We start from the raw sequence: 25,560 nt of genomic DNA on the forward strand, positions 1-25,560 counted from the left end.
ACACAAGTTGGAATTAATTAATGTAAAGAATGGGGTGATTCTTGCAATATGTGGAACTAACATTCCCTGTTTTTAATATAGAACAGTACTTGGTACAGCATTATTTATGTGTTTGGAGAGTGCAGAGTATCCCTGTTTTCCTGATAGATAGATAGATAGATATTTGTATTAATTTAAATGAAGAATTGAGATATAACAATTTTAAAGACTTATTTAAACAAGGAGTATAATACATATCAATGGACATGTTTCAGTCAATTACATTTGTGTGTTTATAAAATTGACATGTCCTGATATCAGAGCCATTTGCATTTTGCTCATTGTGAGGCATCCAGAGGACATGGCAGCACTCTGGCATATTAAAAAAAAAAAGGAAAGGGTGTGTGGCCTGACAGCCATATTGTACAGACATGGTGTCTTTCAGCTCTCCCCTGATTGACCGAAAATCGGTAGTCACCGCTCTTGGTTGGCCTCTACAAAGGCTCCTAATTCTTGCCTCCACAGGGGTGATGCCCCCTCAAGAAATTTGGGGGGTCAAATCGTCCCCCTAGTGGCTGTGGTCCGTCTGAATGCTGCTTGGGCCTAGAAGAGAGGAGATCCCCGACCTCGAGTGATCCACCTTTGGAACCCACATAGTCATATTCTGAATTGCTCCGATCAAAGCCTATACCTGGGGCTTTCAAGCTACCGACCAGCAGTGCTCATTTGGGATGTGTTCAGGCAGCTTGTATTACGTCGGCTGACTCTAACTCAGTTCTCCTGGGGATATCTGTGCCATCAGAGATTGCATCAAAAGGATTTGCTCTAGTCCAGCCCTCCCTTCCTACACTCAGGGTATAGACTGTCAAATATCCCAATGCACCATACAGGATATCTTCCAGCCCCAGTCTCCACTTGTACCAGAGTTCATGGTCGAGAGTTTGACCCATATCTGCAGCACCTGCTACAATTACTTCTACCACTGTTGCAACAATATCATAAGAGGGAGGCTCCTCTTTGTGGTTCCTGAGGGGTGCGGCCGGTCGCAGGCCTGTTATTGCTTATCACTTTGGTGAGGGCTGGTCCCCACCCGTGTGGAGAGTATATAGATACAGACCTGCCTGGCCATCGGATCGGACTGTATGGCTAACTAAGTTCTGTATATAAGTACCAGGCCTACAGACATGGAGATGCAACAAATGTGACCGTGAAATGGGTGACCCGCCCAGGACTCCTTAAGCCCACTATCACCTGTATCGTTTCTAATATGGCACTGCCAGATTAGCCTCTTACTACGTTAACTGCCAAAGATTTCAGCTCCATCTTCTAAACTATCTAAAGTATCTACTCTCACCTATACGCTATTTGGGACTTGACCTCGCTATTGCTCCTAAAAGACACAAATCCACAAAGACCCCTTCTGTCGTAGAGTTCTTCAAACCTCAGTCCTCCCCTTCTGCAGGGGCAGTCCCTACGCACAAAGGACCAGAGGACCTGGGATCCACAGCAACCTCGCCAGCTCTGATTAAGTCTACATCCTCCTCGGTTCTCACAAATGGACAAAGATGCCCCAGCTACCATTAAATCTATGCAATTAATGTTTGACTTGTTTGTTTGATGTTCTATCTGAAATGCGCTCCTTGATTTGGGAAGTCAAGGCGCAAGTGACAGAAGTGGGTGGGAGAACTTCCCATATTGAAGACAAGATGGAGGAGCGGTGGCGTCTCATAATTCACTCATTACGTCCCATGAGAAACTTGAAAATTATGTCTTTGGGATGGCAGATAAGTTGGCTGATGTGGAAGACCGTTACCGGAGAAATAACCTAAAGCTGCGTGGTGTTCCTGAGTCTATCTCCCTGTCAGAACTTCCGGATTTTGCTAAAAATCTGTTCAAAAAACTTCTTCCTGAAGCCTTTGATCAAGATCTACTACTGGATCGTATCCACAGGCTGCCGAGACCAAGAGTGGGATTGGAGTCGGCGCCATATGACATGCTTATGCTGGTCCACTTCTACCATATTAAAGGATCCTACGAGCAGCCAGAACACAGGCAGTGGAAGAGGTCTTGCAAAACCTGCAATTGTTCCCGGATTTCTCCTCAGCCACTGTAGCTAAACGCTGCTCATTTCAACCTATTACTAAAGCGATTAGTGAGCATCAAATCCAGTATTGCTGGGGTTTTCTGGTTAAACTTATTATCCAGCGCAATAACTCTACTCACGTGATAGCTGCAGTAGAAGATGGTATCCAACTTTTGCAATTCTGGGACATTCAACAGCTTCAATGGCAGCTTCAGCCTCATCATCTTGATCTCGGAAGGACTAGTCGAGTGTAGCTGGAGAAGGCTAGTTAATCTCTTTACTATTACTACTACTTTTGCTTGAAGATCTACTTCACTCTGGAGTGATTCAGCTTTACGTTATGCCCTCTGGACTCTGTAGGGTCACTACCTCCATGGGTTTTGAGCCTTACTTATACAATGATGTGAGACTCCTGCAGGAAGCTGGATCGTGAACCTCCGGTCGGTGAGCAGTTTCAGAGCTGTTCGGGACTCCTATTGTTTATATATAGTGTTTCTTGCTGATATTTTTTTTTTTATAATTAGATAATATCTTTATATAATAGGTTCGTTCAGACTCTGAATATCTTCTTTGAAGCTGTAGCAAGATGTTTTATGTTTCTAGTAATGATAACTTTACAGGTGATAACCTTTTGTTTTGTTTTATGTGTTTCTTTTTGTTCTCTGGCAACTACTTTAACCCCAATATTGGGGTTATTTATGTTTGTTTTTGTGTCCTGTTATCCTTCCTTCCTATTCCTTTCCTTTCCATCTGGGTCCCCTTCCCTCCTTAGGCAAGTACTCTTTTTTCCTTTTTAATCCCAATGCCTTCACGAGGTTCCCAAAGGTCTCTATTAAGCCAAAATGGTTAAGTTCTTATCATTGAATATAAGGGGACTGAACTCTCCTGCTAAAAGACGTTTAGCATTATCTTTTTTCTATAAGCAAAAAGCTGATATTGTAGCAGTGCAGGAAACACATTTATTGGTTAAAGCCCCTCTTGCCTTTAAAGACAATAGATTCCTGCTGTGTTTCACCGCAAATGCCCCTTTTAAATGTAATGGGGTGGCCCTTCTGTTTAGCTCCAAATCCAACTTTATTCCTAACTCTAGTTTCGAAGATAAAAATGGGAGATATCTTATTGTGGTGAGATTACTAGATGGTAAATTGGTCACGATCGTTTCACTATATGGTCCCAACTCAAGACAAGTTATTTTCCTTAGAACCACGTTTCGAGATATTGATAAATATAAACAGGGCACTTTTATTCTTATGGGAGATTTTAACATTGTAACATCCTAAATTAGATAGATCATCACAGCCATCTACCCGTACTAGGTAATATAACTGGTCCCTCAGCTGCCTTTGCTAGATTGTTGCCAGAGTTTGGACTTTACGATGTTTGGAGGACTACGTATTAAGCCTCGGTGCATAATTCTTATTCTAGAATTGACCTGATTCTGTCGGATAAATGGTCTTTACACAATACCAGATCAATCAAGATCCTCCCGAAATCGTGGTCTGGTCATGCTCCGGTAGTCTGGACTTGGCGATATCCTCAGCAAGTAATTCCCCCTGGTTCATGGCGAATGGCCCCATACCTTCTGACGTCACTTGAAGCAAAGACCGCCCTTAAAGAAACGCTTGATATGTTTATTGCCTCTAACTCACGGGGGGACACATCCATGTTTAACTTCTGGTGCACGCTCAAAGCTGTACTGCGCAGCACAGCCATTCAGACTGGAGCCAGACTTAAGCGGGCGTACCTTAGCAACCAGATGAAGTTGGAGGCGGAGTTGTCCTCCCTTGAGTCTCTAAATAAAACTCATCCCTCAGAAGATCTCAAGTCCTGTCTTTCTTAAAGGAGGAATCAATTACAAAAACTTTTACTCCTCCGCACTCAACAAACCTTGAGTAGACTTCGCCAGAAATACTATGTATCAGGGAATAGAGCAGGGAGACTGCTTGCTAGAAAGTTTCGAGGCCAGAGGGCCCAAAATGGTATTAAATATCTGGTGGACGAATCAGGTGCCAGAACATCTAATCCGCGAGATATAGCCAATAAATTTGCGGCTTCCTACTCTAAATTATATAATTTCTGTGACTGTGATTTCTCTCGCCAACCCTGATTGAGGAGTTTTTATGTGAGCTAAAATTACCATCCCTGGACTCTGATTCTTTAATCTCCTTGAATGCCCCTTGGTCACAGTCTGAGATTGCGCATGGTATTAAATACCTACCCAAAGATAAAGCTCCGGGACCTGATGATTCATTAATAATTTTTATGCTACATTTCAGATTGAACTCACTCCACTCTTAGAACAGTTATTTAATGCAGGCACACACCAGGGGAATTTTCCTTCGGAGATGCTAGAGTCCCGTATTGTCACGATACCCAAGCCGGGCAAGGATCCAACCCAATGCCCTTCTTAATACAGATATAAAAATTTGCGCCAAACTGATTGCTAATAGGTTTAATCACCTTATCCTGACCTTGATCCATCCAGATCAGGTAGGCTTCGTTCTCGGACGACAAGCATCTGATAATACACGTAGAACCATCAATATTTTAGAGCAGGCTAACAAACATTACCATGAATTGTTAATTATGTCATTAGACGCGGAAAAAGCCTCCTCCCAATTAGCTTGGGATAGATCTTGACCGGGAATTTGAGCCGGATCAATGGGACAGTATTTACCAGAATGCCCATCGGATGTTGAAGTGTTTGAACCACTCGGAGATGCTCTATAAGCTGCTTCACAGACTTTATATGACCCCTGATAGATTGAATAAGATATGGCCAGCCCAGTTTAGGGCCTGTTGGCGCGGATGTGGGGAGATAGGGGACATCTTCCATGTTTGCTGGAGTTGCCCCGTGGTTAGTGTTCTCTGGGCAGAGGTGTATGCCTTAATATCTAAGGTTATTCAAACTCCGATTCCTAATACTCCGGAAGTTGCACTTCTACACTTTTTTCCTCCACAAGTTTTATTAGGAGAACGGTATGTTATAGGTCACATTTTTATAGCTGCCCGTGTGGTGATAGCCCAAGCGTGGAAATTGGCTACGTTACTCTCCATAGTCAAGACAATTTCTAAGGTTCAGTCAAGTTGTGACATGGAAACTATGGCAGTACCATACACCTCTTCTGCCTCCTCTCCCCACATCAAATGGTTTGAATGGAATTAATGTCTCCAAAACTTTGGTTCGAACAGTTTCTTTGAGGCCCCCTCTTAATCCGTCACAGTAATATCTGGAGGTTGCTACCCAAGCTGCAACTTAAATGATTTGTAATTTGTTAAGATGTTGGGATTTGCACTTTTTGATGCTATTGATACGTATTGATATGTACTGCCTCCCTTTCTCCCCCCCCCTCCTCCGCCCTTCCCCCTTTGTATTTTATAGTGTGTGTTTTTTCTGGGTTTTTTTGTGCACCCTGTAATCAAAAACTTTAATAAAAACCCTTATTTAAAAAAAAAAAAAAGAAAAAACGTGTATAGGTGCCTCAGTTTGTTTAAGTTTACTTTTCTTCTATATATATTATGTGTGTCAGTGAGCAAAATTGTTTTTTTTTTTAATGTCCTGTGCAAAATGAAACTCTAATATCCTTATTATTTACAGAAGGGACTACTTTATTCTATATATTAAGTTAGCGCGATATCCCTTACCTCTTTCAACACAATGGCAAACAAAGGGAATCAAAGTGGTCATATGCTGGCCACACATGCTATGATATCCAGAAAGGTGTTCAATATTGTAGTATGTAGTCCTGAAACAATCCCCGCGCCCAATAATAATCTGAACAGGATTGAACGGATTATTATCGGACATGTTTGTAAATGTGGTGGGAATATTGCAAATTAACCCTATTGTCTTGTGTATGTCATCATATTCCCACTGCACGAACAGGCTCCAGAGATGCCAGAAGAGATTCAGCTTCTTTGTTGTTTTCCTCCCTGTGAGCCAAAGACAAAAGAAACACATAACCTCACTCCTTCCAAGCAGTTTAAATGTATAAGGACAAGGACAACAGGTAATCATACAGAGGATGGAGTGATATTCTTACATTTGATGTGTGCTTATTCACTTTACACACAAACCAATTGCATATTTGGCCTCTAGGGAGCAAGCTATATTCATTTTCCCAAAAGGGACTGGGATCCATACTGTATATTGGCCACTAAGTGTCCGAGCTCTGCATTGCACAATTGACCACCATGGAATAAGGTCTGTATTGTACACTTGCCCACTAGAGTATAGTCTCTATAGCAATGATGGGCAACCCAATATACTTCAAGCGCTGCTTGTGCGGCCCTCCAATAGGGCCATATATTACCCTTTCAAAACAACTTCGACACAGCACATCACTCATCCCACAATGCACCCACATACTCCAAAATTCCACTTCCTGCCACTCAAATCTGCCACTTGCTCCAAAATATCACCACATGCCCTCAGACCCCCACATGTATTCAGAAAGTCTCCCACATCTCCCCTCAGACTTACCTACACAGCTGGAGCCTCCAGACGAAGGAAGGAGAGGATGTAGCCCAGAATGCATTACACTAACTCAGCCTCCTCCTCTGATTGGTTGTGCTGTGTGACCTCCCTGCAGTGTGCAGAGGAGGTCATATGACGAGGAAGCCAGCTGCAGGGGAAGGCTCCGGGGCCAGGGGTCACCTGTTGCCCAGCACTGCTCTATAGTGTATATTTCTTATTATTTATATGCTCACAAAACAGCTCCCTTTACTGTGTGTAACAGGTGCATTTTATGTAGCAGCATCTTCTACTCTTCTGGCTCATTGTATTTAAGTGTATTTAAACTTGCATTCTACTCGTGTGTACTTTGCTCTAAAAAATATATTGGTTCTTCTTATTTTATCAAGATGTTTTAACAACTTGACGGAGTGGAAGCTGCATTAACCCTTGGTTCTGGGTCATTGTTTTCTCAGCCAACCAGGTTTCCTCTTCTGCAAAACAAGTTACACAGCAAGCACAATTTCAAATATATGAAAACTTTTTTTTCTTTTTTTAAATCGCATGGAAACTTTCTATGTTATGTTTATTGGCTATGTAAAAACTTGATTTTCAAGGTTCCACTTCCAGCTGCAGAGTCCTTTTTATCTCTGAATTATTCAATCCAACTATTTTATTACAGTTAAAGTTGCTGAAGTCCTTTAGACTATATAGCGAATAAGGCTGCGATTTACTTTCAATATTGCTTTAAAGCCTCACTCACTGGAATCCAAAACACACATTAAATAGTCTCTTTGTTAGGTGCTAACTAGGCACTGAGGCCACAAAGATCAACTAGTTAGCTCTTTGTATAGTGACTTTGTAAAACTGCATATAGAAACATACATATGGGAAAAAAGGTACAAACACCTCTATCACAAAACACTAGAGTCACTGTAGTCTAACCAGAGCAGTAGAAGGCAACTACAGTTTCATAGTAATTTAACAACATTTCTCAGTACCAGTATATTTTTATTTTTATGTATGCCAAATTCTGTAGGTAATAATTTGCAAGGTATTTATTTGAACTGGTTTCTGTCACTATAGGCAACCACCTTAGTTCGCTTAGTGGTAGCATGTGGCCTCCATGCTGGTGAGCACAATCCTACAGTTCAGTGTTCTCCCCAGCACCCATCACAGCCAATATCTGGTAAATGAGCGGATATCACAGCATCTATGGCCCGATAATGCAGTGTTCTTCAGTGTTTCCCCTATTAGAACAGGCACTATGTGAGCACTACAGCCAGCAGTGTGTGTTAGACCACTGACTGACTAGTCCTGGCAGGTGTGGGTAATAACCTCCAACATATTTCAATATTATTAGAAAGCATTACAACTGCCACCCACCCGGCTACTTATTAGTGCCACCCGTCTGGCAACATCTTCCGAGGCGAACACTGCACTTAGTACTAACAATACTGTTTTACTACTGTTTATACACACATGATGCAGGCTTATGCTGAGTTGAACGTATGTCCATTTTGCTTAGCATAAAATATGCAAATTTGTACTGCAAATGCCCACAAGAATGTGCATGCCTATGTCCATGTGCAGATTTGGTATTTGTGCTTCCATCCGCTTGGAGAGGGTGAAAGGGGAAATGGAAGGGCATGCAAACGCTGACCAAGAACAGTAAGGGTGTGTTCACATATATGCAAACGGAGGCAGACCAGCATGGAGACTTCTATACACCTGTCAGCAGCTATATCAATGCTGGGTGTCTGAGGGCTGATGCATGTACACGCTAAACACTAGGACAGTCGCCAGCACTAGCTAGGCAGCTGAAAATGTGAATTCATCTCTGATAATGGTTAGTGCTTTCTTCTATATTATATTATTTTGTGGACGTATTTTAGAATTACATTTTTGCTACTCATTTGTACACAAGAAAGAAGATTATATCTGCTGTATTATAGAGAATTTTTTATTTTTATTTAAATCAAACCTAATAATGTGTTTTTCACTATCAAAGCAATGTTGACTTTCTTGTGCTCATGAGCTGGTTGTGTGTAAGTGTATCTGGGTGTAAGGGCCCATTGTGAGAATTTGCAATCTAAGGTAAGGGATAAAAGGGAACAAGTGAGATGTGTGGACAAGTAAAAGTGTGGTGAATGGAAAGGCTATTATAGAATGGTGGACTGAGGAGTCAGGGTATTCTTCTATAAAAGGTTTATTAGATTATTCTGTACCTGTTTAAAGGTTGAGAAGATAGGGGAGAGTCTAATGGAGTAAGTGATAGAGTTCCACAGAAGAGGAGTCTCTAAAAAGAAGTAGTGTAGAGGTGTGAGAGGAGGTAACGGGAAGTGGTAAGGGACAAGGGTTGGGTAATGTACTTTGAAATGAGCCTACAAATGTATCACTGGACAGTTTTCTAAATGGCTTTAGAAGGTTAAAATTAAGAATAAAACCTGTTTGATCACATATCTGTACAGTAGCTTGGAAAGAATCACACAATCTATTGTTGGATTTTTTTTTATTACGTTGTTGTAATTTGAAAGCATTGATCTGACAAAATAAAAATAACGTGAGATAGAAACTACCAATTCATATATTACACCAGTTCAATATGGAAGGCACTAAATAAAAGTATATGTCCTGTTTACACTGACACCACCTGGTGGCAAAATGTGGAATCACTTCAAAGGTCGTTTCACTCTTTTTGTATTTGTCACATGTAAATTATGCATACAAGAAAAAGGTAACATTAACTATAGCAGTTAGGATACAGACTAGCCCAGAATGAAATTCTGTTTAACAGGTCATGTGATACACTGTTAACCATGTCTATTACATGACCTGTGTTCTAGTCTTATGGTGTATTAAAATATCAAATTAAATCATACTTGCCAACTTATGGAAGTCGGCGTCCGAAAGCTGCTGGGGGGAGGTGGGCCTGCAGGGGGTGCGGCTCAGAAAATCGTGTCATTTTGGCCCCGCCCCATGACATAATGGCGCAAACGCTTCATTTTACAGTGGGGGTGGGGCCAAATGCCACGATTCCCTAGATTTAATTCTGCCCAGTTCACTAGGAAGTGGGCAGATGCGGGAGGCTGCCATACTCTCCCAGGAGACCCACCCGGAATCCGTGAGTCTCCCGGACATTCCGGGAGAGTTGGCAAGTATGACTTAAATGAAACACAGAACCTGTTGAGAATAAAATTATTTTCACAAAAATTGAAAATGTATCAATATTTTACTCTCATATAATATAAATAATACAAAACATTGTTGTTAAAGAAGCATCCATTGTGGAACTGGGTCTGTTGTCAGTATTGGCATTGCTGAAGTCATACTACCATAAAATCATGACATAAAGGAAATAGCACAGAGTATTAAATCATGCTTGTAGTTTGAATTCTTAATGAATTTTAGAACGCAATGAACCCATCAGAAACCAATAATCCGATTTTTAATTCACTTTTCAAGCATTAGTTAGTGCATAGGTGTGAACAAGCCTAAAGAGTCTCATTAGTGTTGCAATGCATTTACATATGTCTGTTATTAAGATGAATTTCTTACTATATTCTCAGAAGATGAAGCTTAGCATAATGGGAAAATCACATGACACTCTTCCTGGTGTGGGAGTGGGGAAGGGGAATAGGTCTGTGGTGCTCGGCTATGACATCATAGCCCAGAACCACACTCCTAGCCCATTACCAACATGGATGAGCAGCAGCAGACAGCTTTACAGGTAAGAAGCTGCCACCTGCTGCCCCTCGGTGGCAGCAGCTGTCGCCCACTTTGGGGGTAAATAAGAACACTGACCGGGAGACATTATATCAGTCAGTCAGTGTTTTAGCCATGGCCTCAACCCCAGTTCCCTAGGCTTCCACCTAGGTTCATCTACTGGTACAGGTTCTTACAATTAATACCCTTGTGTACAAGGCGTTACAGTTTGTAAGTCATTAAGGTGTGTTTTTAAAGACTATTAAATATGCTTTAACTCTGGTAATCCAAAAAATAACATGAATAGACATGAGAACACACACACACACACACACACACACACACACTTTCAAACAAGTGTTAATCAAATGATTCGGCTGCTTTGTTATTAAACATAACACCAGTTTTGCTCAGAACATTGTTAGCAGGAAAGGTTTTTCCTTCACTTAGGTTTTAAAATAAGTATGTCATTAAATATTCCCTTTACTTCACATGTAAAAAAACATAATTCTATTTGCATTGCTCAAGAGGGTCATACAGGATTGGTAACCCACGATGTGCTTTCCAGAGGGTCATACAGGATTGGTAACCCACTATGTGCTTTCCCGAGGGTCGCACAGGATTGGTAACCCACTATGTGCTTTCCCGAGGGTCGCACAGGATTGGTAACCCACCATCTTTGTACAAATTGAATGGTATGAATCATTAATTCAGAAGGCACTTTATATATAAATAACTATCACACTTGGGAATGTTATTAAACATAACACAGATTTTGCTCAGTTCAATGTTAGGGATCTTCATTTTATAAGAAAAGGTTTATCCTTTACTTAGGTTTTAAAACAAGTGTGTCATTAAATATTCCCTTTACTTCACATGTAAACAAACCATAATTCTATTTGTATTGCTCAAGAGAGTCCTACAGAAGTGATAACCCACCACCAGCTTTCCAGAGGGTCGTACAGATTGATAGCTCACCATCTTTTATAAATTGGAAGGTATGAATTATTAATTCAGAAGGCACTTGATATATAAATAAAAATATTACACTTGGGAATGTTGTGCTTTGTAACACAAAATCAAGATATGTGTTCACAAATATACATCAAATAAACTGCCATAAACAAGAAAAACACAAATATGTCTATAAAATTGTGAAGCCTGAGTCTTTCATATAGTACAAAGTGCTTCAAGTAAGAAATTCCATGTTTAGATGTAGATTCTTCATTGGAACAAACATTCATATTTAGAAGAGTTGCAAGACCTAAAATATGAAAACAAGGGAAGATTGTCTTGTTTCCTTTACGGACAGCTTACATTTATAAAGGCTTATTTATATCATAACACTCGATCTGGAATTTCAAATGCAATGTTGGTGTTGAAGACATTTTTTAAGAAAAAGAAACGTAATAATCCATAGTAGTGAGGTGTTCCAAGGCATTCTGTGTATCTTCAGCTTCCCTGTGCTTTATTAGTTCTCACTGCCCAGTCTTGAACTGTTCCACTAGCAAATACGGCAAAGAAGATGGCTCCAAAAACATTAATGGCAGCAGCGATGTAAAACACAATTTGCCATTGTGCCACAGTGTTCTGTACAAAAACAACAAATCATTATCACTCACTGGTGTGAATAATTCATCTAGAACGTAGCAGGAATCATGGGTTTAAATTTACAGACATATTTCTGCATGATCTTTATCGTGTGTATGGCAAAAATAAATCATTGCAATGCTTATTTTTATTATAATACATATTAGGCAGAAATGTAACTATAAATATATGTGCAAAATCTCTGTATTTGGTGTGAAGGATATTTGAATACACTGAGAAGTTATGTTACCATATTCACGCCACAGAATCCCTAAGGGGATTTCTATTATGTATTTATTTTTTTAAAAGAATCAAAAAAACAGCCTGCATTTTAGCATTATTGGTCTTCTAATAAGAACATTGGGGGTAACATGTTACAGTCCTGAACGATTTCTTACGTTAACAGTATCTACAAGTGATTTGCATGGAAGTAGAGCTACATACATTTATTTTCTTTGTTTACCAAATTGCCAGGCAATCTATGGCTCTATCTATGATGTCAAAACAACAAACAAACTCCAACAGGGTTGAATCAGATTTTGATAAGGAATGCTGATAAATGTGCTTGGCATTTAGCATATTTAACAACATATATAACTGGAATAAGATAAATATCCATTAAATACGGTGTCCTAAAACCCCCAAAATGTGTCACTGGCATAGCTTTACTCTAGTTTTTAAGATACTAGCTAAGATTATAGCCTTAAGAATTACACAACATGCAGAATGTATTTTCTGCAATTTTCAATGTGTCTTCTGGGTTAATAGGTCTACCACAGAACAGATTATCAGGTTCACTAACTGTTCCTCAACGTCAAGCAAGCATATGAAAGTGAGAAGAGAGAAATTCAACTGTGCTATAAAAGAGCTAGGAGTACCAGCAAGGCTCATAAGATTAGTCCATATAACACTCCATAATACCATATGTAAGGTGAAAGTAGAGGGAGAATTATCAAAAGGGATTTGAAATTAACGAAGGATTGAGTCACAGTGATGTTTTGTCAGCATTCTTGTTTTATATCACCCTAAAAAAAGTTATGAAAAAAGTAGATGAAAGCAACCAAGGAGGAAGATTGTTTAACAGGATAACACAGATCCTTGCATATGCTGATGACTTTGATATGCTGTCTTGCTGACCACAACATTTTGATGAAGGACTAATAAGACTAGAGAGAGGTGTGAAGAGGATGGGACAAAAGTGAATTGCTCCAAAAACCAATATATGCTTTCATCTAGGAGAATACAGAAAGTAGGTGATCAGTCTATTCAGCTGAATGGAGACAACTAGGAATGGCCAACATTTTAAATATCTTGGATCAGTTATTACAGAGGATATTAATATGAGAGCATAGATCAAGACTAGAATAGCAGCAGGTAACAGGCTCCCTAGCTAAGCAGACAGTCTGTAAGACATGTAGCCTTAGTCAAATCTTAAAGCTGAACATCTACCATACTGTGGCAAGGCCAGTAGTGACCTATTTATAACAATATAAAAGCAACATGATAGAAATATTCATACTATGGGAACAATAAATAATCAATAAATTACACCTTTGCAACAATATTGATTATTTATGGTTCCCATAGTATGAATATATTACATGGAACTCTCAGAGCTTTTTTAATGGTTGGTTGGTGCTGGAACCAGTGAATTAGCTTAGTTTTTAGTTTTGGAACTTTTTATTTGTAAATATTAATTGTTAATGTATATGATTTAAAAAAATATATACTAGGAAATGGTCTTAGTTGTCACTTAAGACATTATTGAGTAGTAGTATAATAAGACAACATGCCAAGTTCAGTTGTTACAATGAAGTGGTGCAACAGTCCTAACTGTACTTATGAAGAACATATAGCTGCAACCCTCTTGCAAAAAACTAAGTCATAACTAAAAACAGAAAGATTACTGCTACAATACTTACTTCATGAGTTAAACTCTTGGCAATAACTGGACCAACCATTCCAGGAATTGTGGCAAAGGTGTTTGTGATTCCAAGTAAAAGCCCAGCAAATCTGTAAAACAAGCCATACATCAGGTCAAATTATTGCAGTTCAAATTCTTCTTCTAACCACTATATGCATTATAATTAAAGCTAGGATAGTATTAGGTAAATGAGTGATTGCATGGTATAATTATGACAGTACACACCTTTCTTCAAACCCTACTATCAAAGCTCAATAGGGCTGGCTGACACTGACTAACAACTTGTCTTTTAGGTAGAAGTGGTGCAACAACATTTGAATTATTTATATTTTTTGATAATACTATTGCGGAGCCACTTGGTTAATTCTATGTTTAATCCAAGAAAAGTCGAGGGGAAATTTTCGGATTTATTTCAGGTCCAATATGACAAACCTTTATAAATATGTTTCTAGTGACAATTACAGGTTTTCTGTTACTAAGGAAGCAATACAGACCTTATACAATTTAAGAGGAAATTATGTTATTGTCATCAGAACAAGTGCCAAAGTTGGTGCTATGTAGATGTTCGGACAAGTTATACTATATTTGTGAACCTCTCAGGCAGTTATCCAATACAGACGCATATGAACCATTATTTGCTTTCCTGTTCAACATTTTCATGATGAACTGATCTGGTAGCTACTGGTCTCTGCTGCCTGTGTTACCAATTTGGATGTCAAATATTGACTGGTCCAGGACTCTTACACCTGTTTATTAATTTTTGCACCTACAGTACACAAGATGTTAATTCTGTCAGGGAGAACTATTGTTGCCACTACTGGCTCTCTAAAAGAGCCTTTGGGTGAACGTTTGGATTGTTATTTACAGCTTACAGTCAAATGCTCCATGCACAAGTTATTGAAGTTGAATGGACACGTGTATGAAATGAGAATTGCAGTTTGATTATGATGATTGAGGTTTTTATTGCACTGATCTATTTCACAAGATTTTGATGTACCCACTGGTTATTACCATTCTGATTGTACGAATTACTCAGAGGACCTTAAAAAGCTTTTATGTGATGCTTTTGGTTGATTTTTTTTTCCCCCACAATTAGTTTTTCTTTGATGGTGGACAAAATCTCCACGTATGTGGCGAGGTGATGGGGGCACAGTTTGCAATTGATCTGCATTTTTGGCCATAATAACACCTATTATGAGTTTATCCAGTGTTATTTTCTTTACACCGATTACTTTTTTTGGTAAGGAGATATTGTTGTTTTTGTTGATTATCTGAACAATAATGATAACTTAAGATATTGTTTTAGTGTTGAAGAAATGATATGATTTATCTAGATATTATTACATTAACTGGGCTCCCCATGGGGTGAGATGTTCTGTGTAGAAGTGAAAAATCAAAAATAAATCATATAGTCTCACACTTACATGATGTGAATAGAAGGCCATCCTTTCACAAACTTTATCTGTGGAGTTTTCGTAGATCCTTATGCATTGATGATAATAGGAAATCATATAGGAGTATCGTTGAAATGAGGTGTCAAGGGGGCCACCTTGACAAAGACAATAGAACCATGTTGGGTGGTTGGAATATAGGACTCCTTGGGGTAAATGTATTAACGTGCGGGTTCTTCAACACCTGCGAGTTCAACGTCTTCGGCGATTAAATTTAAAGCGGCGCTGCATTGTAAAGGGAAACTTCCCTTTAAAATGCAGCGCCGCTTTAAATTTAATCGCCGAAGACGCTGAACTCGCGGGTGTTGAAGAACCTGCATGTTAATACATTTACCCCCTTATGTGTGGAAGGTCCACATTGCATCAGAGGCCCTATGGCCCTGGCTCTATGACCCAGACATTTACATTACAAGAGACTTTGTTTTGCACATTTGCCACCTTGTTCTGGTACAAGTCCTATCATTCCCTTTGGGGACATGATTTAATTAAAATGTTAAATATTTTTGAGTTTCTCCATTCTTTACTAATTGTGTATGGTTGATGATCTCACCTCATTTCAACAATACGCACTATGTTATATTTTATATTCTTTTCATACACTGTTCTTTTGGAGTAATTTGTCACAGTGAGAACACCAGTCCACCTAAAGAGGATCTACTATCATCATCACTGCATTAGGATATACGAGAATTCCACAGATAAAGTTTGTAAAAGGCCGCCATTCTATTCAAATAACGTTAGTGTGATACTATATGATTTACTTTTGACTTTTCTATACAGAACTTCACTATATACACATTTTTTTGGGATATTCCACATATCCAAGGATTATTTGGAGCAGAGTTGGTTGAAAAAGTTTCAACGTTTAAAATGTATGATTTGGACATTTAGGTTTGTCATATTTGGTTGCACTTTTATTAATGTATGATAGTAGGTGTATTGTTTTATCCTATATTTAGTGTTTTAGTGTTTAACACCACTACCAGATCTCCTTTTTATTATTATTTATAAATACATGAATGGTGGTTCTTTAAAACTAGTAGGGCAGCTTTTCACTAGTGTGAGTGCCTGGGGATACCAAGTAAGGTTTTGTCTGTGTCCCCATGGGGGTGATTTGCATTGATTTGTTTATAAACCTACTTTACTAGGAACCTCTGAAAAGTTATTGTCACACTGGTATTTGTTTATTGATTTTTGTATGAAAAGGACTGTTTCTACAAACCATATGGAATCTAACCTAATATTTTTACTTTTTAGGTGTTGCCATTTCTTCATCTGCAAGATATGAACCACAAAGAGAAAAGAAGAAGGAAACTGACTTGATTTGGTGTACTACAGTCCTATTGAATTGTTGAATATAACATGTCATGTATACCCCTATCTATTAATAAAACTTATTTACTAAAAACAGCGAAATAAAGAGGTGAATTGTGAGTTAGACTGTAAATTAAAATTGCTGTGTGTATTCTCCTATCTCCCTTCTAGATAATGCTTGATTCTTAATTGTGAGCTTTATGATAGGACTCTATACACCTATCTTCTCTTTCAAGAATTCCTTGAATTATCACTCATACAATGATCCCAATCTTTAGTAGTCATTAGAATATACCAATCAAAATTATTTAATTAAATATTGGGTTCCCAATCCCATTCACTATTCTTTACAGGTATTAAAACCACTTTGATTTATGTGGTTCCCTGTATATCATTAGGTGAGGGGGTGATTTGCTCACTGCCTAGTATAAACTAATGCTCGGGATTGGGCTGGTTATAGAGATTGAATCGTATTTTAACCAGATTTCTGCTGATGTCCAAATTGCTCACATAAATAGAAATGTAAATGAAAGGAGGAGAGGTACACAGCAAAACGCTGATGCATGTTTCACTGTAGTTTGCTTTTTCCAGGCCTAGGAACCTACCGAGGGGTCAGTTTGTTAGATTGAGGCTTATATGTAATGATGATATTACTCACAATTTGGGGGCTAGTGAATTGTCTAAAAGAATGAGATATGACTGCAGCATGAAGCAGGTAAAATTAAGAGGTTAACTTTGCTGTGTACTTATAAATATAGACATTATAGTAGAGCATAGTGAAATTACAACACATTCTTTAGAAGTTGATAACATTTGGGATATAATTAGGTCTATAAAGTCTATTTTGTAATTAGATTGGAAAAATAAACAGATTATACATCTATTGCTCTTGCTATGAACAGTTTCTCATCTGCAGCTATGATCTAACTCCTCTATTTTAACATTTATGAGTTGAAAAACAATTACCGTTATAGTAACATTTTGTTAAATAACTGGTCTACTTTGCATATCAGTGCACATATCCATCCCTTTATAGGGGCGCACAGAGCATTTTTAAGGGGGGATTTCCCCTCCACCGAAAAAAAAAAAAAAGGCGAGAGAGCTGCCTGCGCATGCGCAGCAGCTCTGTTTAGGCAGCACTGTACTATACAGCAGCCGCGGCGCTGTCAAAGAAGCGTCCGCGGCGGTGCTGTATACAATACAGCACCGCCGCGGACGCTTCTTCGACAGCGCCGCGGCTGCTGTATAGTACAGTGCCGCTATATAGGGCACTTTTTTAGCGGAGACCCAGAAACCCCCCCCCCTTGCGTGCGCCACTGCTTTAAATAAGCTAATATTGCTTTAACATTTTCTCAACTGATGTTAATTATGTTTTAATTGATTGTGCAAACATATTGTTTGTATGGTCACTCTCTCTATGCAGTGAATTAAACAGGTCAGCTGAGGTTGAGACGGTGTAACATTTTGCTTAGTTTTTTTGCATATTGTTTTTTTTTGTGTTTTTTTAATGTGGCCATCTATCTTTAATAAGGTATTTTGCTCATTTACTGGAATAATGAATGGTTGGAAAATATTTCCAAATTTATAGAGCAAAAATAAATCAAATTAAGATAAAATATATGGAATGCTATAAAAGAACTGTGAATCAGAAATTAAATGTTTACCAAACATAATGGATAACACTGTAATGCCCTTAATATAACAGCTTGTTGGTTTCATTGCAGCTAAACATTTTGTGCTACAGTTTTTAATAATTTTCTCTTTAAAATGGTACACTAGGTAACAATACTTACGACGGTGCAATGTCTAAGTGATTTATGTTGTATCCAGATATACTGAATCCTCCAAGTGTGGTTGACAGTGTAAGGAATATTACTGCCATTGTATAATTACATCCAGTGTAACCAGTCGCCAAGAGAAATATTGCAGGTCCAATCATTCCTAGAAAATATCAATTAGAAAACTGAAATATATGCACAAACACAACTATATATAGGTACATGAGTATTTGCATTGGAGAGAGTTATCTGTAGTCCGTATCCGAGCTAAAATTTGATCTTCATCTAAGTCTTAATAGATGAAGCTGTTCTTATCAAACACATGGATCCTAAATTCATTGTGTTTGTTGGAAAAATTGTGTGTATCTCTAGAATAATGGCTAGGAAGGTAGTTTGAGCAGATATTTCTATGAATGATTTAGAGATTTGGTATGTTTGAGGGATCCTCCCATATGTTAATAGAAAGTTTGTGCTTTTTTTTTTAACAGGTTTGTGGAAGTGAATCATTTCCTGATCCAAGAGATTTCTGAGGACACCAGCAAATAGTTATCGATGCTCATACATCTCAATAGTTGTGGTGTGCTTGAACCTCAAGTGATATGGGCAGAGCAGTCTGTTTGTGTTTCACACCTCTTTAGTTCTGTTAGTAAACACCTGAAACAGTAGGAAAAGAACAACTGTAAAGTATCAAAGTCTTGTGGAAAGTTGCTGTTTGTTCTTTTTTCCTTTAGGAAAAGGGGGAATAAGGAGGAATTTAATTTTAGTTTTTAACAACTAGACAAACACTGGGCGATACAGCCTATGCTGCTTGTCACTAAAACCGTGGGGGTGAGGTGGGGGTCTTTAATTGGCTGTGCGACGTGAGGAACTGCTTCTGATTGACTGCTTGTCTATCTACTAGCTGGGGTATCTGAAGTTCACCTCATTCTGTGGTTCATGCTCCTTGGGAGGGGTTTTCTTTACCCCTCGTTTTTTAAGCTAGCCATAGAGGGCTGGGCTATTTTATGCTAGCTAGTACAGGGAGACACATACTTAAACCAGCTCTCATCCTGTGTAGTCTTATGCCTTCTATAATGGGGAACCCCCATATTTTTGCACTTCTTGTAAAGAAAGGGGAAAGGTATTTATATATATATATATATATATATATATATATATATATATATATATATATATATATATATATATATATTATATATACACACACACATTTTAACCCTTTCTAACAACAGCATGGGGTGTCCGGTATCTTGCCTGTCACAGTCACATCATAGCATAAAGAAAGAATGAAAATAAACACTGTTTGTCATGACACCACTTCAAGTTTGAAAAAGTAAAATTACACCTACCTAGCTACAAGACATCAAGATATATTACAAATATATAAATACAAGGAACTAAGTCTCCAGTTTATGCTCATAATGACAATTCGACCAATGGTTCAAAATGTTTCAAATGTGAGACTGCAAGTTCCTAGGAGAGAGCAATCACCTCCATGCTGTAAACATACATCTGATACTTGTTAGAATATGGAGATATGGGTAGGGCCTGATTGTCTGACAGCTAAATGGCCCGACTGATGATTGCACATCTAGCAATTAACTGCATGATTCAGACTTATATTTAACTTACCCAATGTGTTAAATATTCTACGGACGGCAACAGTTGAGAAATTCAACCTCCCTCTCATGAAGTCTGCAATGTAACCAGTAGCGTTCATACAAAGCCAACATCCAAAGTATGGTAGTGCAGAGAGAAAGCCATTCTGTAACATAAACGTTTTATCCAAATTACCAATGCAGTCAATGGAGCTCATTTAAAGTAAAAAATAAGTGGAGACCACAAATCAGTTTGTCGCCTGTTTTACTGTCCTATTAATTCTTTTGCACATCCTGCAATTGGTTTTTCAATATTGTGCACCAATTTGCATGCCAAGCTGGCATGGTTTGTGAGCTTACAATTTCTTGCTCAGGATCCTGGGAGGGTTGAAGTGCATATGAAATAAAGGAAGCCCCCAATGAATACAAAAGGAATTTTTAAACCTCAACTACAATTAAAACTCAAAAGTAACGCCATCTTTTTTTAAAATTCTTTTGCCATGGAAAAAAGCGCTATTAGTATTAAAATTTTGATATAGTGGATATAACTGAGAATTGGCTGGATGAACACTATGACTGGGCAGTAAATTTGCAGCATATTCAGCAAAATAGGAAAAGTCCTGAAGGACTATATGAAGCACTATATTTTTAGTTACTAGGCACATGGATGATACCATTTGTGGCGTGACAGCTCCAAAAAGCATATTAAAATAAATGTATGGTTTTGGGTTCTTTATAAAGGGGAAAGATTAGCATTAAAAAAAAAACTACTTTTCCAGGAATTTTCTCAAAGCTTATTTTAGAGTATTATTGCAACTCTGAAATTTAACCAGCTAGTTCTGAGTATAAAGTAAACAAATATGTGTTTTTTGTATAAGATGTGATGCAGTTATAGAGGCAAGAAACTAAAAGGTATAGATTTCCAGTTTTAGAGTATATTAATATCTTCTTAAGTATATTGCATCTGCGCATAGAGATAAAGTATACATGTGCGCAAATCCTTAGGCAGGGTTATGTGGGGATGGGGCAGTATGCACTCTTGCACAATGCATCAGATTCACAGAGAATAGGTAACATCATTTTGGGAAGCTGGGAGAGACAGGGACCTATTTTTTTATAATTTTATTTACTATTTGTTTGTAAATCTTTTTTTTTAAATTTGCTTTTATTTTAGAATTATATTTTGGTAGGCTCACGTCCCTCCGGTATCACAGCTGCAATAAAGCACTTGTATGATGACTATTACCAGTTATCGACTTATGAAGAACTTCATTGGGCATCTGGACCCTGAATCAAACAGGTCCATGGTACAGCAGGGGAACCAGTCTTTTTCAATTGCTACATTGGGAAAAATCTTCAAAATGCAAATAAATGTGGCAGGAGGACAAAATGTAAAAGTAGGCGATGTGTTGATCTCACAGAACAGAAAAAACACAATGGGTGATCAAAACAAATGGGAAAATGTATTGACATCTGGTGCCTGACCAATGGCCATATCAAAGCTCAATTTGCTCACTAAGAAACAGTGTACAGCACAATTATTTGTTTGCTTTATAAATGAGCCTCAGTGTTATCTTGCTATATCTAAAGGGAAGCTTTCTTAACTTCTGTTTGCTTCCCTCCTCTCAATCCTAGTGCAATACAAATTATAAAAGGTCCTCCCAACTTGCACTTTAGCTTTGAACATAGATGAATTTAGTTAAGTATAACATTTAAAATATTTTAGGCACAATATTTGTCAGAAGAGATTACCAGTTTATAATATATTATAAAATTGTAGGCTTACATATCCTGTTTAAGATTTTTTTTTTTATAGGAAGACCAGAAACGTCTTAGGGGTATATTTACTAAACGGCGGGTTTGAAAAAGTGGAGATGTTGCCTATAGCAACCAATCAGATTCTAGCTGTCATTTTGTAGAATGTACCAAATAAATGATAACTAAAATCTGTTTGGTTGCTATAGGCAACATCTCCATTTTTTTCAAACCCGCCGTTTAGTAAATCTAGCCCTTAGTGTCTATCATGCAAACAAAAATAGGCGTTGCCTGGTTAATATAATATATTAGTAACTAAGCTTTTTCACAAGAATACATGATAATTGAACACCTTGTGATTGCAAACTCATAAGCATAGCTGTCCTAACACCCCTATCTGGAAGTTCTGGCACATGAATAACACAGAACGGCATCTGATATTCGAGACCATAGAGAACAGCTGTGAATGAATAATTATTCTGTTCTCAGAAAACATAGTATGTCTACAAATGAAATTTAGCATTGTGTTCTAACGAAGTATATCATTCTTGGCGTACCTCCTGTGCATTGAAGCGTAAGATTTCCTTCATATATGTAGGTAATAAAGTCAGCAGAGTGTAAAAGGTCCAGTTATAAGAAAAATGAGCAACAATAATAGCCCACAGTGGTATTGACTTCAGGATAGCACAAACAGGTATGGTCTTCTCTATACAAAGCTAGAAGACAAAATCAGGGAGACAAAAAATATTATAATTTGTAGGACATCAATTACATCTAACTTTTATTTTACCTCACTGATGTGCATTTTTTTTAAACAATTAATAAAAAAAATTCCCTAACTGAGACTGAAGAAAGCAATTGTGTCATGTGCTTAAAATAGTTGATCCTTGTTGTCATGGCCTCAGCATTTGGTCTAAATGATGTATACAGGACTGGTGATCAGTGGGAGGATTAGGGCCGTTTTCCACTCAAGGGATAAAATCAATCACATTTAGCTAAGGCCCAACATTTAGCCAATGTCCCCTCTGTATTATTTACTAGGTCAGCAGGGCAGTCAGAGGATTGGGGGTGGTGGGGTAGACGAGGTGGTCATGCATACCAAGAAGCAAGGCATTCCCTCCCCAAACAGTCAGCCAATATAAATCCTTTCCTTTGTTGGAAGTCAACTCTGTTACCCAGAGAACCATAGCATGGTAAGGTCTTTTCTGCATATAACTACCGGAATTAGGCTTTACATTTTTAACATTCACTTTTTACCTCACATCCATATGTTGGCTTTTGTTGGGCTTACGTTTGTTTAATAATTGCTTTTGTTTTGTAATGGACCTGCAGCAGATTGGGTTTTAAATGTGTCTTTTTTTTAATATCTCCTCATGTACATACCGTACTCTACTTTAGTACCAAATGCAGAATTAGCTGCAGGAGACATGTCAAGTGCCTCCATATTACTTCCATATCTGTCAGTAAACATTTAAGGAACATAATGTGAAGCTATCCCTAATTTTGTCAGGTGATGTTTTTGTTTTATCTAAAAATGTTTGGCACCAGTTTTAAGATATGTTCTCCTCCATAGCAGTAGTGAAAGGAGCAAGACAATGGTTCATACATATTACCGGTGCGATATTCAAGGCGCAAGATCCTTTGATTACGATAACTAGAGGACACTGTTAGACAAGTACACTTAGCACTGCCTTTGTTTGAAACATTCCACACACTACACTCCTCAATGAATGGAGAGCTAATAGAGCCAGGTATAGGGATTACAGATGATCAAAACCTTTTTTGGCAAATTTAGTATTTCTACGAAAATCAGACAGATAATGAAGGTTGTGCTGAAGACAGTTTTGTCCTTTTGCTGGGCTTAAGTAAAATTGTTGTTTTTAACAACAAGTTCTATGGGCACACCTGTGTAATGGTTGCAAGACACACACTTCTTGCCACACATTCTCTATTTTGGTGCAGCTCCACCAGACATGGGACTAGGTGCCCCTCCATGCCACAATCTTGCCAGCAGAGATTAGAAGCAAGCTGGTATATAAATTGAGATGGGACTAGGTACCAACGAAGCAGTAATTTGTATACATTTTCTTTGATTTACAAATCTAATTTCTCAGATTCAAGACCAGTTCTCTGGGTTTAGAGTCTCACCCATATCTTCATCCCATAGAGGGCTGTGTAACTCTTTATTCGGTTGGTCATGTTTCATTAAGAGTAAAAGGTAGAGATTAGGCCTCTGAAGGTGAATCTGCACAGGCAAAAGGCCTCAAGAACTGAGAGGTGGTGGGGGGGGTTCGCGGCTTGATTAGAAGTACCGAATTTGAAAATTTTGGTAAAAGATCCTTGGAAGTAATCCAGAGCAGTCTGGAGCGCAGTTCAGGGGCACTATGTCATGGAGGAATTTAATATGATTTTCCCCCCAATCCTTGAATGCCTGGAGATTGAGGCCCGGTTAGAAGGTTGGGTTGCTCCAGAGGAACCATTCAGTGAAGTTTATCTATGAGCTTGAAGGTGCGGGTACATTAATTGCAGATTGTTTCAATTAGTGGTGGGAAACTGAGTGAAAAATAGTTGGTTATGACGCCTAATAAAATGTGTCCCCAAATATTTTAACTTATGAGGTTGAAATTTGAATTTGAAGTTAGCTTTGAAACTTTGTAGAATGTCTTGGGGGATATTGATGGGGTAGGGCTTCTGTCTTATCAGCGTTAATTTTGAAGTTTGAGATCTGCTGCAGCAAAAGATTAATATTAATGCAGAGATGCAGGGAAGAGATGGTTTTGCTCCTCCACCCTCAACCCTGACATGGCTCCCCCATAGCAAGAGAAAGAGCTGTCAAAATTACATTACTGGGTTTTCAGAGCAACCTAACTGCTAGAAATCATCTCTCACATCGGGCTACATACCAATTCAATGTGAAGTTATCTAAGGAACAATTAGGTGCCGGGAGCAGAGAGAAGCACTTTCTGGAACTAGAGACCGTCACCGACATCTTTGTTCTTGGTCTGGAGGAAGGGGACTCCCAAAACGACCACCATCATTAAATGTGGTTTATAAAACAGCAGCTTATGCTACATTGAAGTCTGAGCTGCATGTTTTATGTTGTGGGTGGTTGGGAATTATTTTTTGGGTTTGGACCAGTAATAAAAAAAATTGCATATCAATTGACTGAAAATCAAACGATAGGTCCAATATCCTAAACAGTTATGCAAACTGAACTATGGGAGTTTTTCTAACATCTAATGGGGACAATTGTTCTCTATTGTAAAAAAAATAAAATATCAGGCACAAGCAGAGTCTGAAGTATTTGTGCCCCGAGCGTTAGCAGGACAATATGCACACATGAAACCTGCATTTACATGCATATGTTCGGTCGGGTGCATCTCACCATGCATTCAGCTCTACTACACTAGCATATGCACCAGGTTTACCTCAGGATCAGCAAGTGTGTATACTTATCAAGCATGGCCGCATAGATAAGGCGAGATGTGACTTGATAATGTTAGTAGTAAACGCAACAATCACATTTACCTTATAAAAAAAAATTAAATACAATTTAAACAGAAACATCTGTTATTTTCCCCCTTTACAAAGTGAAATGGGGACCTTCTTTCTTACCACAGTTCATATGGAAATATCAACTAAAAAATGCAAATAGATGGCAGTGACTTCATACAATATATGCAGCTACACTAATGATTTAAGTACTATCAAATTAAAAGGTCTGTGTGCAATCAGAAGCGGCTAAATATTGCTGCTGATAGTCGTCATTATGATCATCGCGCAATTGCACCAGCCATCCAGTACCTGCAAGAGATAGGCTTCTGACAAGTGTAAATGCATCTGTGCCCTGGTCTACCTCAGTGAAATTTACGGGAACATGCCCTTGCTGTGCTTGGCCTATGGTAACACGCCCCTTCCTATCTCTCCGTA

At 38.4% G+C, this 25,560-nt stretch overlaps 1 protein-coding gene and 1 long non-coding RNA gene across 3 annotated transcripts in view; one reads left to right on the forward strand and one right to left on the reverse strand.

Moving 5' to 3' along the window:
* LOC142144139 (uncharacterized) overlaps positions 1-16,617 on the forward strand; it is a 181,066-nt gene extending 164,449 nt beyond the window's left edge. Inside the window, exon 5 of the long non-coding RNA XR_012689659.1 lies at positions 16,443-16,617. This is a non-coding gene — a long non-coding RNA (uncharacterized LOC142144139). The remainder of the gene's footprint in view (positions 1-16,442) is intronic.
* Positions 9,011-25,560, reverse strand: part of SLC17A5 (solute carrier family 17 member 5) — a 29,546-nt gene continuing 12,996 nt past the window's right edge. For both annotated transcript variants that reach the window (XM_075202629.1, XM_075202630.1), the window contains exons 7-11: positions 22,188-22,346; positions 19,910-20,042; positions 18,293-18,440; positions 13,733-13,823; positions 9,011-11,810 (exon numbers count right to left, since the gene is read on the reverse strand). In XM_075202629.1, the coding sequence (XP_075058730.1) occupies positions 11,673-11,810; positions 13,733-13,823; positions 18,293-18,440; positions 19,910-20,042; positions 22,188-22,346 (669 nt within the window). In that variant the 3' untranslated portion in view covers positions 9,011-11,672. The remainder of the gene's footprint in view (positions 11,811-13,732; positions 13,824-18,292; positions 18,441-19,909; positions 20,043-22,187; positions 22,347-25,560) is intronic.

This window comes from Mixophyes fleayi, chromosome 3 (assembly GCF_038048845.1).
Source record: "Mixophyes fleayi isolate aMixFle1 chromosome 3, aMixFle1.hap1, whole genome shotgun sequence".
NCBI classification, from domain to species: Eukaryota; Metazoa; Chordata; class Amphibia; order Anura; family Limnodynastidae; genus Mixophyes; species Mixophyes fleayi.